Source organism: Geotrypetes seraphini, chromosome 6 (assembly GCF_902459505.1).
Source record: "Geotrypetes seraphini chromosome 6, aGeoSer1.1, whole genome shotgun sequence".
NCBI classification, from domain to species: domain Eukaryota; kingdom Metazoa; phylum Chordata; class Amphibia; order Gymnophiona; family Dermophiidae; genus Geotrypetes; species Geotrypetes seraphini.
Genome location: NC_047089.1, coordinates 11,698,493 through 11,711,655, shown reverse-complemented (window position 1 = coordinate 11,711,655; position 13,163 = coordinate 11,698,493). Strand labels below are relative to the sequence as shown.

Here is a 13,163-nt window from a genome sequence, read left to right as displayed (position 1 = left end):
TTACTTTTGTGATTATGATAAACATACCAAGGGCCTCATAATAGGACCTGACGGGCCGCATGTGGCCCTCGGGCCACGAGTTTGAGACCACTGCTCTATACCTAGGACAACTGATTTGGTATAAACATGTGCATATAAGTAGGATGATGGATTATGGCATACTTGTGCCGGTATTAATAATTCTGTAACACCACCACAGAACTTTGTGAATTTCAGTATAAAGCGCATGCATTGTAACACCTCACAACTCCTTAAGGCACAGGTGTCAAAGTTGGTCCTCGAGGGCCGCAATCCAGTCGGGTTTTCAGGATTTCCCCAATGATTATGCATGAGATCTATTAGCGTACAATGAAAGCAGCGCATGCAAATAGATTTCATGCATATTCATTGGGGAAATCCTGAAAACCCGACTGGATTGCGGCCCTCGAGGACCGACTTTGACACCCCTGCCTTAAGGTAACATCTCTACAGAAGCTAATGCATTATAACACCTTTACAGAAGCTCGTGTATTGTACCGCCTTTGCAGAGGCTCATGTGGACTTCTCTGAATTTGACTCCCCAATCATTAGTAGCGGTACAGAATCTCTCAATAATCAATAATGTTAATGCTAAATCTTTAGTGATATCCCGTGTTTGCCCCCATGTCTCTACATATTCCCAAAGTTTAAAGCTGATACCCCTCAAAAAACTAAATTACAGACTGAAGAAATGTTTCCTTAGCTTTGCGGAAATAAAAGGAAAAAATAAAACAACACAAAATTTTTTAAAAACACAACCCAAGCCCCCTGTGCACATCTAGTGTACCTGCGCTTCCTCATACTCACAGACTTGACCAGCATGTCCCCCACTTTCTGCATCTCGTGCCAGGTCTCCACGCAGCGGTGCACCTCCTCCAGGAACTGCTCGTGATGCTCCAGCAGCTCTGGGATCTGATCAAACATCTCGTCCACCAGCGAAGGGTCACAGAGGAACGAGTTCTCCGGCTGCTTCAAGGGCTTCATGTAACCCTGAGAAAGAGACAGTGAAGAGGGTCACAGCCGGGCGAGGCCAATGTCGGGGGAGCCTTTTCCATCAAACTGCTAACTTTTCATTTACATATGCAGAGAGTGCAATGTTCAGAAGTGGCTTCTTTTTTATTTTGGGGAGGGAGATTTGAAGTACCGTATATACTCAAATACAAACCGGGAATATAAAATTGGCCCAAAAACGGGGTCCCGGTTTATATTCGGGCCAGCACCTGCCTCCCAGAATAATTGCAGGCCGCCACCAGGCTCTGCACCCTGTTCCCCCTCCCTGCCCTCTCCTCATACCTCCTCTGCCGATCCCTGGTGGGAGCCAGTCAAGAAGCCGCTCAGCGCCGAGCAGCAGTGCCAAAGCACGCTCCTGCTCGGTGCCGCTCAGTGGCTGAGGAAACCCGATCTCGCGGCAGCCACCACTGAACGGGTTAGCAGCGGAAAGCTCGCTCCTACCCGCTGCACCTATGGAAAATGGGGGTCTCAGCTTACATTTGGATCGGCTTATATTCGAGTCTATACGGTAGTTCATTACATCACCTTATCTTTTCAGACCGTATCAAATATATAAGAAGGGACTATCCTTAGTGGAGGAGTAACCTAGTGGAGTAAGAACCGGGGGGGCAGCTTCAAATCCCACCTTGCGACCTTCATCAAGTAAGTTCCCTCCAGATTTGATTTGATGCCAGAGGGACTACATCTAACTCAAGAAAGCCTGGCTCTTCTCCCAAGCTTTTAATACATTTGTTGACTGGCCATAGGCCCACTCGACACATGGCCCCGCTTCCTGTAATTTAGACCAGGTCCTCATAGCTTGTCCTGAGGATAGCAACCCATCTATTTATGCCAACTGACTTTGTACCGCTCATCTGGTTGCCAACTACATATCTGAACTTGGCCCTTGGCTACAAAGTAAGAGGTCTCATTGTATTATAGCAGTGTATCGCAAATTGTGTGCCTCCTGAGATTTCAGGTTTGCCGCGACACACTGGTGACACACGCCAGCTGACGTGCCTACAGGACATGCCTCTCGCACACTGGTGCGAATACCCAGGGATTGCATGAAACCTTGAAAGAGGATGGGGATCTGAAGGACAGCATGAAGGGGTTATCACTTTGTATAGCTGGGTAAACTGAGAGACCGAGGTGGGGGAGGGGAACGGGATGACCAGGAACTGCTTTCTTCGGGGGTTTGATCACAATCTCTGCTCATGGGAAAACTTCTTGATCAGATAGACCGAAGAAGTGTTGGTGGTAAAGAGCAATTCAATTTTGGGTTCCAGAAATTTTGATTCATGGGTCAACGATCTGAGTTCTTAGACCACACCTTCCTGTCTCAAGATACGAGCTCGGGGCCTGGCATGTTCCCACAACCACAATTAAATGCATTTCCCACAATTAGGAATAGAGAATTCTTCATGGTCTTTGCATACACAAATATAGAACAAAGAAAGAAAAAAAACAGAGCTTGCTTATATAGGAAGTCCTCAAAAAAAAAAAAAAAGAAGAAGAAGAAACAAGAAAAGGGGAAATCATGCAATGTGTGTATATTCTTTTTTTTTTACTTGAACTACAGGTAGATAGACAAGGGCGAGCCGGTCGACATTGTATATCTAGATTTTCAGAAGGCTTTCGACAAGGTCCCGAATGAACGACTGCTTTGAAAAATTGTGAGCCATAGAATCGAGGGCGAAATTCTCATGTGGATTAAAAACTAGTTGGCGGATAGGAAACAGAGTGGGGGTAAATGGACAATACTCGGACTGGAAAAGCGTAACGAGTGGAGTGCCGCAGGGTTTGGTGCTTGGGCCCGTGCTCTTCAACCTATTTCTAAACGACCTGGAAACTGGTATGACGAGCAAAGTGATTAAGTTTACGGACGATGCGAAGTTTTTCAGAGTGGTGAAGACGCAGAAGGATTGTGAAGACCTGCAACGTGACATAAACACGCTCGAGAAATAGGCCGCCACATAGTGATCTGCCGTCATCTACTATGTTACTATAAGTGTAAGGTGATGCATGTCGGTAACAAAAATCTTATACACGAATACAGGATGTCTGGTGTGGTCCTCGGAGAGACCCCTCAGGAAAGAGACTTGGGAGTACAGTGGTGCCTCACACAACGAACTTAATCCGTTCCAGGAGCAAGTTTGTTATGTGAAACGTTCGTTGTGTGAAACGCGTTTTCCCATAACAATACATGTTAAAAAAAATAATTCGTTCTGTAGCATAAAATATGCTAAGATGACATAAAAAAAGATAAATTTTTGGTTATTATTTTTATTTAGATACATCTAAAAACATAATTGTTTTTTAAAACAACACACATTTTTTAAATTTAAAGACAGACTAAGTAGAGTCTAATTTTACAGTGAGAGGGCAGAGTCTCAGCAGCAAAAACTGGGACTTAACTGTTCATTTTTTTTTTTTTTCTACCGTGTTTCCCCAATGATAAGGCAGGGCCATCAAATAAGACAGCCCCCCCTTTTTAGAAAAAAATGTAAAATAAGGCACCCCCCCCGCAAATAAGCCACCCACCGATACCTGCGCTTACCCGAATCGGGTGGTACGGTGGGTGACTCCGTGTGGTCCCTGGCACCCCCGACACGATCGGGGCAAGAGGGAGCTCAAGCCCTCTTGCCCCCCCCGACTCCCTGACACGATCGGGGCAAGAGGGAGCTCAAGCCCTCTTGCCCCCCCGACTCCCCGACACGATCGGGGCAAGAGGGAGCTCAAGCCCTCTTGCCCCCCCGACTCCCCGACACGATCGGGGCAAAAGGGAGCTCAAGCCCTCTTGCCCCCCCCGACTCCCCGACACGATCGGGGCAAAAGGGAGCCCAAGCCCTCTTGCCCCGCCGATTCCCCAACTCCCCGACAATATCGGGCCAGGAGGGAGCCCAAGTCCTCCTGGCCACGGCGACCCCCTAACCCCACCCTGCACTACATTACGGGCAGGAGGGATCCCAGGCCCTCCTGCCCTCGACGCAAACCCCCCCCCCCCCCAACGACCGCCCCCCCCCCGAGAACCTCCGACCGCCCCCCCAGCCGACCCGCGACCCCCCTGGCCGACCCCCACGACACCCCCAACCCCCTTCCCCGTACCTTTCTGTAGTTGGCCGGACAGACGGGAGCCAAACCCGCCTGTCCGGCAGGCAGCCATCGACGGAATGAGGCCGGATTGGCCCATCCGTCCCAAAGCTCCGCCTACTGGTGGGGCCTAAGGCGCCTGGGCCAATCAGAATAGGCCCGGGAGCCTTAGGTCCCTCCTGGGGGCAGGGCCTGAGGCACATGGTCGGGTTGGGCCCATGTGCCTCAGGCCCCGCCCCCAGGAGGGACCTAAGGCTCCCGGGCCTATTCTGATTGGCCCAGGCGCCTTAGGCCCCACCAGTAGGCGGAGCTTTGGGACGGATGGGCCAATCCGGCCTCATTCCGTCGATGGCTGCCTGCCGGACAGGCGGGTTTGGCTCCCGTCTGTCCGGCCAACTACAGAAAGGTACGGGGAAGGGGGTTGGGGGTGTCGTGGGGGTCGGCCAGGGGGGTCGCGGGTCGGCTGGGGGGGCGGTCGGAGGTTCTTGGGGGGGGGGCGGTCGTTGGGGGGAGGGGGGGTTTGCGTCGAGGGCAGGAGGGCCTGGGATCCCTCCTGCCCGTAATGTAGTGCAGGGTGGGGTTAGGGGGTCGCCGTGGCCAGGAGGACTTGGGCTCCCTCCTGGCCCGATATTGTCGGGGAGTTGGGGAATCGGCGGGGCAAGAGGGCTTGGGCTCCCTTTTGCCCCGATCGTGTCGGGGAGTCGGGGGGGCAAGAGGGCTTGAGCTCCCTTTTGCCCCGATCGTGTCGGGGAGTCGGGGGGGCAAGAGGGCTTGAGCTCCCTCTTGCCCCGATCGTGTCGGGGAGTCGGGGGGGCAAGAGGGCTTGAGCTCCCTCTTGCCCCGATCGTGTCGGGGAGTCGGGGGGGGCAAGAGGGCTTGAGCTCCCTCTTGCCCCGATCGTGTCGGGGAGTCGGGGGGGGGGGCAAGAGGGAACCAGGCGGAGAGAGGACAGTTAAGCGCAGTGCCTGCGCGGAAGGATGCAGCTCGGGCGACTTCGTTGTGTGAAACGAAGTTCGTTGTACGGATCAAGACATAAAGTTCGTTGTGCGCAGCGTTCGCTGTGCGAGGCGTCCGTTATGCGAGGCACCACTGTACTTGTCGACAAGTCGACATGCAATGCGCAGCGGCTGCGAAAAGGGCGAACAGAATGCTAGGAATGATTAAGAAGGGGATCACGAGCAGATCAAAGAAGGTTATCATGCCGCTAAACCGGGCCATGGTACGCCCTCACCTGGAATATTGCGTCCAGCACTGGGTTTCTTCCATGAAGAAGGACACAGTACTACTACTCAAAAGGGTCCAGAGAAGAGTGACTAAGATGGTTAAGAGGCTGGAGGAGTTGCCATACAGTAAGAGATTAGAGAAACTGGGCCTCTTCTCCCTTGAAAAAAGGAGACTGAGAGGGGACATGATCGAAACATTCAAGATAATGAAGGGAATAGACTTAGTAGATAAGGACAGGTTGTTCACCCTCTCCAAGGTAGGGAGAACGAGAGAGCACTCTCTGAAGTTGAAAGGGGATAGATTCTGTACAAATGTAAGGAAGTTCTTCTTCACCCAGAGAGTGGTAGAAAACTGGAACGCTCTTCCGGAGTCTGTCATAGGGGAAAACACCCTCCAGGGATTCAAGACAAAGTTAGACAGGTTCATGCTAAACTGGTGAGACTAGACTCATTTGGAGCACTGGTCTTGACCTAGGGGCCACCAGGTGAGCAGACTGCTGGGCACGATGGACCCCTGGTCTGACCCAGCAGTGTCAATTCTTATGTTCTTATAGGGGACATGATTGAAACATTCAAGATACTGAAGGGAATAGACTTAGTAGATAAGGACAGGTTGTTCACCCTCTCCAAGGTACAGAGAATGAGCTAAAGCTAAAAGGGGATAGATTCCTTACAAACGTAAGGAAGTTCTTCTTCACCCAGAGAGTGATAGAAAACTGGAACGCTCTTCCGGAGTCTGTTATAGGGGAAAACACCCTCCAGGGATTCAAGATAAAGTTAGACAAGTTCCTGCTGAACCAGAACGTACGTAGGTAATGCTAGACTCAGAGCACCGGTCTTTGACCTAAGGGCCGCCATGGGAGCAGACTGCTGGGCACAATGGACCACTGGTCTGACCCAGCAGCGGCAATTCTTATGTTCTTATAGGGGACATGATTGAAACATTCAAGATACTGAAGGGAATAGACTTAGTAGATAAGGACAGGTTGTTCACCCTCTCCAAGGTACAGAGAATGAGCTAAAGCTAAAAGGGGATAGATTCCTTACAAACGTAAGGAAGTTCTTCTTCACCCAGAGAGTGATAGAAAACTGGAACGCTCTTCCGGAGTCTGTTATAGGGGAAAACACCCTCCAGGGATTCAAGATAAAGTTAGACAAGTTCCTGCTGAACCAGAACGTACGTAGGTAATGCTAGACTCAGAGCACCGGTCTTTGACCTAAGGGCCGCCATGGGAGCAGACTGCTGGGCACAATGGACCACTGGTCTGACCCAGCAGCGGCAATTCTTATGTTCTTAAACTGGTCGACATTCAGCCTTTCACAAACGCAGCACCTTGAGCGATACGTTGAATCCGTGATCGCACAGTATTTTTCCGTAGATGCAAAGTGTTTCAACGCCATCTAGTGGATTGTTTACCCACACCCCTGACGCAGGCTTCAGTGTTGTAGGCGAAACACAAACCGTGCCGGGTATAAGAGAGTCTGAAAGGATTAACAAGACATACTGAATAAACTGATATCTATTTGTATGTGTGTTGTATCTACTAAATGATTTGAAACTCAACATCGTCACAGGTTGATACGTACAGCTCCCCTGACCCCACTTTTTTTCTCTTCTGTTGTTATTCACCGTGGGGTTGTTGGCTCTGTTTCTTGCGTTTACACGTATTCATAGAATAACATATAGGCGCACCCCCGGCATGTACACACCAATGTATGAATGAGTATTCTGAACATTTACTGTATGTACATAACTGGTGTGCAAAAAACAAAAGGAATTGACCTCAAAATATCCACAAAGAAGAAAATCCAGAGAAAACCAAAAAAACTCTGTGGAGTGACGATGTTCCTAAATGGACTTTATTTGAAAGTGTCAAAGTTCCAAAGGTCCACTGAAATCATCCACATAAGAGCCTTAAAGGACCTAGTCCGCTAGGGATACAGGACCCAACACGGTCCGCGTTTCGACAAAAAGTCTTCTTCAGGGGTCCCTGGGGGGTCCTATAAAGGTGAGTACATGGGAAACAATTGTGTGGTGAGCCGGAAGTGAGACACTGCTTGTGTTTGCAACATTCTAGAGCTCAGATTGTGATGTCATAATGCCTCATTCCACCAATGCCTAAGCTCTCTCCTCATATGCACAAGCCTCAAACACTTTAATAATAATAATAATAATAATAACAGCTTATATACCGCAATACCGTGAAGTTCTATGAGGTTTACAGAAGATTAAGCAAAATCATAAGTAGCAAAAACAAAAGGAATTGACCCCAAAATACCCACAAAGAAGAAAATCCAGAGAAAACCAAAAAAACTCTGTGGAGTGATGATGTTCCTAAATGGACTTTATTTGAAAGTGTCAAAGTTCCAAAGGTCCACTAAAATCATCCACATAAAATAATTCCATCCACATAAAAGTAAATCATCCACATAAGAGCCTTAAAGGACCTAGTCCGCTAGGGATACCGGACCCAACACGGTCCGCGTTTCGACAAAAAGTCTTCTTCAGGAGTCCCTGGGGGATCTATAAAGGTGAATACGTGGGAAACAAGTGTGTGGTGAGCCGGAAGTGAGACACTGCTTGTGTTTGGAACATTCTAGAGCTCAGACTGTGATGTCATAATGCCTCATTCCACCAATGCCTAAGCTCCGTCCTCATATGCACGAGCCTCAAACACTTTCAAATCATAAGTAGCAGAAACAAAAGGAATTGACCCCAAAATATCCACAAAGAAGAAAATCCAGAGAAAACCAAAAAAACTCTGTGGAGTGACGATGTTCCTAAATGGACTTTATTTGAAAGTGTCAAAGTTCCAAAGGTCCACTGAAATCATCCACATAAAAATAAATCATCCGCATAAGAGCCTTAAAGGACCTAGTCCGCTAGGGATACAGGACCCAACACGGTCCGCGTTTCGACAAAACGTTTCAGGGGTCCCTGGGGGTCCTATAAAGGTGAATACGTGGGAAACAATTGTGTGGTGAGCCGGAAGTGAGACACTGCTTGCATTTGCATAACGTGTGCGTCTGTTAGCACCTATTTCACAGATTTACTCTATCATGACTTTCTGAGATTATGTCTTCTGCTGTACTTTATGATATGAATGGCGAACACGGGCCACCCGTTCTTTCTGAAGGAGCAGACCAGATGTACTGTAAACATAAGAAACCTGCTGGGCCGTGATTGGAATCAGATTGCTGATCTGGCCCGATATAGATTATTTGAGCGGATGAATGTTCCATGAAATCGTATTAAACATCGCTGGGCTTGGGTTAAGGAAGAGGGCACTGAATTTGCCTTACAATTCTTTCATGAACCTTTAAAGAAAGGTATGCAGCAGACCAGCTGTGTGCTTGAAAATTCTCAACAAACGCTGCAAACAGGACACCCACGATGAATATCCAACATGGGCAGATACAGTCTAAAAAGAAAGCCAGGCCTCCAGGACAATTATTATCATATACTGTAATAAATTTTATTACTATTACTAGTGTTTAAGCCTGTTACATTAACGGGTGCTAGAATATATGTCTGTCTGTCTTTCTTTCTTACTTTCTGTGTCTCTCCCTGCCCCTGTCTCTCTCTTCCTTTCTTTCTGTCTTTCTCCCTCCCGCTGTCTGTCCTTCTTTCTTTCTGGTTCTCTCTCTGGCACCCTGTCTGTCTGTCTTTCTTTCTTTCTGTCTCTCTCCTTGCCTGCTGTCTTTCTGTGTGTCTGTCTTTCGTTCTAATGCGCTGCCTGCCTGCCTGTCTCTCCATGGCCCCCTTCTGTCTCCCCTCCCCAAAGCAAACCAAGATTGCTCCCAGGCCCCCTTTCCCTCTCCGTCTCCTCCACTTCCCTGTGCAGCAGCAGCAGCAGCATTTCTCTCCCACCGTTCCCTGTGCAGCAGCAGCATTTCCTGCCCTTCCCTGTGCAACAGCATTCCCCCCCCCCACACACACACACTACCCTGTGCAGCAGCAGCATTTCCCGGCCTTCCCTGTGCAGAAGCAGCATTTCCCCACACACAGCAGCATTTCCCCCCCCCCCACACACACACTTCCCTGTGCAGCAGCAGCATTTCCCACCCTTCCCTGTGCAACAGCAGCATTTCCTGGCCTTCCCTGTGCAGAAGCAGCATTTCCCCCCACACACACACTTCCCTGTGCAGAAGCAGTATTTCCCGCCGCCCCCTTCCCAGCCGCCGCGTTTAAATTGTGAGAAAAGCGCTGCACCGCGCTACCACTGGCTTCGGCGTCTTCTATCCACTGCGGCCAACCCTAGCGGAAACAGGAAGTAGTCAGAGAGGGCGGGTCGCAGTGGACAGAAGACGGCAAAGCCAGCGTTAGCACGGTGCAGCGCTTTTCTCAATTTAAACACCGGTGAGCCGGCGAGAAGGAGGAGACTTTGGCAGTGGTGGTTTTGGCAGTGAGTGAGGGTGGGAGGGGGGAGTCGCCGGCTGTGCTTTCCCGATTTGTCTGACCGCCGCATACGCACTCTGACCACGGACCTACGGATCACAGATCAGGGATCACAGATCATACAGGTCTGTGTGCGCATGCGCGGCTAGCGTTTTATTATATATATAGGATAGGATAGGATAACATTCAAAAAAAATCTCTTTAGATCATTCAATATATTCCAATAATAAGACTGAGTTTGACTTTTATCATATAACTTATTTAAATTCTTTAATATAATTCTATGACATGATGTTTGTTTTACAGACATGCAGTACTTGTCATACATGTCCATTTTTATATAAGATATTTTTGGTCTCGTATAATATGTTTTTTATACATGATTGTGTATGTTCATGTGTTTCACTGGTACACCGTTGAAAGCACGCAGGGCGTTGAAGCGCCAACAATCCCGCCCTGACATTTGCATGCCGGACAAATGCGCGCTGCTGCTTCAGCCGGTTTGAGGCCTTTCCCTTTCCGTACTGAGGGGGGTGTGGGGGGTACCCCCCCAAAAAACTACACTTAAAACTCCTCGCGCTCCAGTTGGGGAGGGGGTTGGACTGAAAACTCCCGTTCTCCTTCCCGCGTTCAGTCTTTGGGAGTTTTCAGTGTAGAGAGGGGGGGCCCAGCGGGAGCATGAGTTCTAAGTGAAGTCGGGGGGTTCTGCCCCACACACACCCCCTCAGAGCACAAAGGGGAAGGCCTGAAAGTGGCGGCACGGCATTTGTCCAGCGCGTAAATGTTGGGGTGGGGTGGGATTGTCAGCGCGCCAATGTTCGGCGCGCTTTTGGTGGGTCACCGTTTTACTTTATTGGTTTTATATTATATTTTTATACTATGACAATAAACGGTTTGTAAAGGTCTTTTGATATACACGTATAAATTAACGTCTTAAATTATAATATTCATACATGCATTATTTGTTCTTTTCATCATTCAAAAATTTTTGTATATGTATATTTATTTATTATATTTTACAGACATTTCATGTTTCATGCATTTTTCATGGTTTATTAATTGTTCTAAATGTGAATTATCATATTTCTATGGTTCATCAATTGTTTCGTTTCTCATATGGATGTGTATGAGTATTTTTAAAGTCAAATATCTATGTAATTATTCATGTAATCATTTATATATATATCCTTGTTTTTAGGCTTCCTCAGGCAGGCCCTTTTGGGCCGAAACACGATCGTGTCGAGTCACTTCAAACAATAAAGGATATTGAACATCGATTAGTTACCTTTGTTGTTTTTTCCCTTCTGTCTCCAGGACCAGAACCAGGAGCCTCTGCTTTACACGGCCAATTGCACAACTCTCTATCACCTGGGGCGACTAAACCCATGTCGCTTTCTGAAGACAAACAGGACCACGCTCCCATTCACATAATGGGGTAAGACCAGTACTGGCTCTCCCAGTCTCACAGACAGGAACTGGGATGCACGCGACAGCGCACAAATGCATTTCTATAGGGGTTGTTTTTCCGTCAAGAATGACATACTGGTGTAAGGAGAGGGGGGGTAATATTTTTTGGCTAAGGGGAGGGTTAGAAACATAGAAACATAGAAAAAAGCGGCAGAAAAGGGCTATAGCCCACCAAGTCTGCCCATTCCAAGTTTCCCCTCCTCTGAGTTTCCTCCCTTAAAGATCCCACGGGAGTATCCCATTTTCTCTTAAAATCCGTCACGCTGCTGGCCTTTATCACCTGGAGTGGGAGTCTGTTTCTATAACCATAAAGCCCTATGACCTCACAATGCAGATGTAAAGAGCTTTAGCCAATAGGAAGAGGAGATGCAAATGTTAAGAGCCTTAGCCAATAGGGAGAGGAGGAGATAGTGGATGCTGTGGCCATTTGGCCTTTATCTGCCATCATAGAAACATAGAAAAAAGCAGCAGAAAAGGGCTATAGCCCACCAAGTCTGCCCATTCCAAGTATCCCCTCCCCTGAGTTTACTCCCTTAACGATCCCACATGAGTATCCCATTTTCTCTTAAAATCCGTCACGCTGCTGGCCTCTATCACCTGGAGTGGGAGTCTGTTCCAATGATCCACCACTCTTTCAGTGAAGAAGTACTTCCTGGAGTCTCCATGAAACTTCCCTCCCCTGACTTTCAGCGGATGCCCTCTGGTGGTCGAGGGTCCCATGAGCCAGAAGATATCCTCTTCTGTCTCGATGCGTCCCGTGATGTACTTATACGTTTCAATCTTATCTCCCCGTTCTTTTCTTTCCTCAAGTGAGTACAGCCACAATTTCTTTAGTCTTTCTTCATACGTGAGATCCCTGAGCCCCAAGACCATCCTGGTGACCGCTCGCTGCACCGACTCGATCCTCAGCACATCCTTTCGGTAATGTGGTCTCCAAAACTTTGGTTTGGTTAGAAGCCGTGGATGGTTCCTTTTTCACTTTCTCGCTGAGACTGTGTCAACGTCCTGCCACCCAAACCTTACTAGGCCTATGATTTCATTAGGGTCAGAGTTAAAGCTCTCCTCTGAAAGGGGAGTGTGAGGATGACACCCTAATTTGCATGAAGATTTTCTAATCTCTTGTATCCCCTGGACCTTGGACACGAGTGACAGGACGGAACTTTTCCAGACGGTACAGCTATCATTAATAGATAACCAAACTTCATGTGGCTGCATAAAAGATTAAAGAAATTAAGAGGAAGAAATTAGCCTCTGAGCGAGAGCCTCAAACAAGCCAAAATAAACAGATGATAAGCTCAAATGTTTCCTCCCAGGAGGGCAGAAATATCTTTCCATGAAAAGTTACATCTGAACAATTTCCTCTACTTCTGGGTCTTTTGTCTGAGTAGGTCAGAGGAGGAGGATTCTGATGCAAGGAACTCAACACTTTGATGGCTCACTCTGGCTCCCAAATGATGTACGAGGGTCATTTCATAAATAATGCACACTATTTTTTTTTTTATTTACATGTTGTTGTTTTTTTACGTATTTCTTTACAGTCCTTCAATATAGTCTCCCTGCTTTGCAATGACCGAGTCCTCAACGTCCGGGAAGCTTCATTATTCCATCCAAAACACCGTTTTTGTTCAGTTGCCGACTGGCTCGGGTACCGGCGGAAGAAAGCTCTTCCAGAGATGCAAAACGATGTCCAAGCATAGGTTGTTTCAACTTTGGAAAAAGGTCAAAGTCTGGTGGTCTCATGTCTGGACTGTAGGGAGCATAAGGTAACACCTTCCAGCCGTATTCGTGTAGTTTTTCAATGACATTCCCTATGTGCGGGCAAGCGTTGTCGTTTAGAATGAGTGGCCCAGCCAAGAACAACTGAGGTCGGTTTTTGTGCATTTTTTGCAAAAAATCACGATAACAGTGACCCCTAGTGGCAAGATTTAGGGACCATAGTTGTATGTAGGGTTTCATAAGGAGTCCTTGTGCTC

At 48.0% G+C, this 13,163-nt stretch overlaps 1 protein-coding gene across 1 annotated transcript in view; it reads right to left on the bottom strand.

Moving 5' to 3' along the window:
* ARHGEF17 (Rho guanine nucleotide exchange factor 17) overlaps window positions 1–13,163 on the bottom strand; it is a 390,049-nt gene that overhangs the window by 136,062 nt on the left and 240,824 nt on the right. The window contains exon 3 of the mRNA XM_033949000.1: window positions 826–1,008. Within this exon, the coding sequence (XP_033804891.1) occupies window positions 826–1,008 (183 nt within the window). The remainder of the gene's footprint in view (window positions 1–825; window positions 1,009–13,163) is intronic.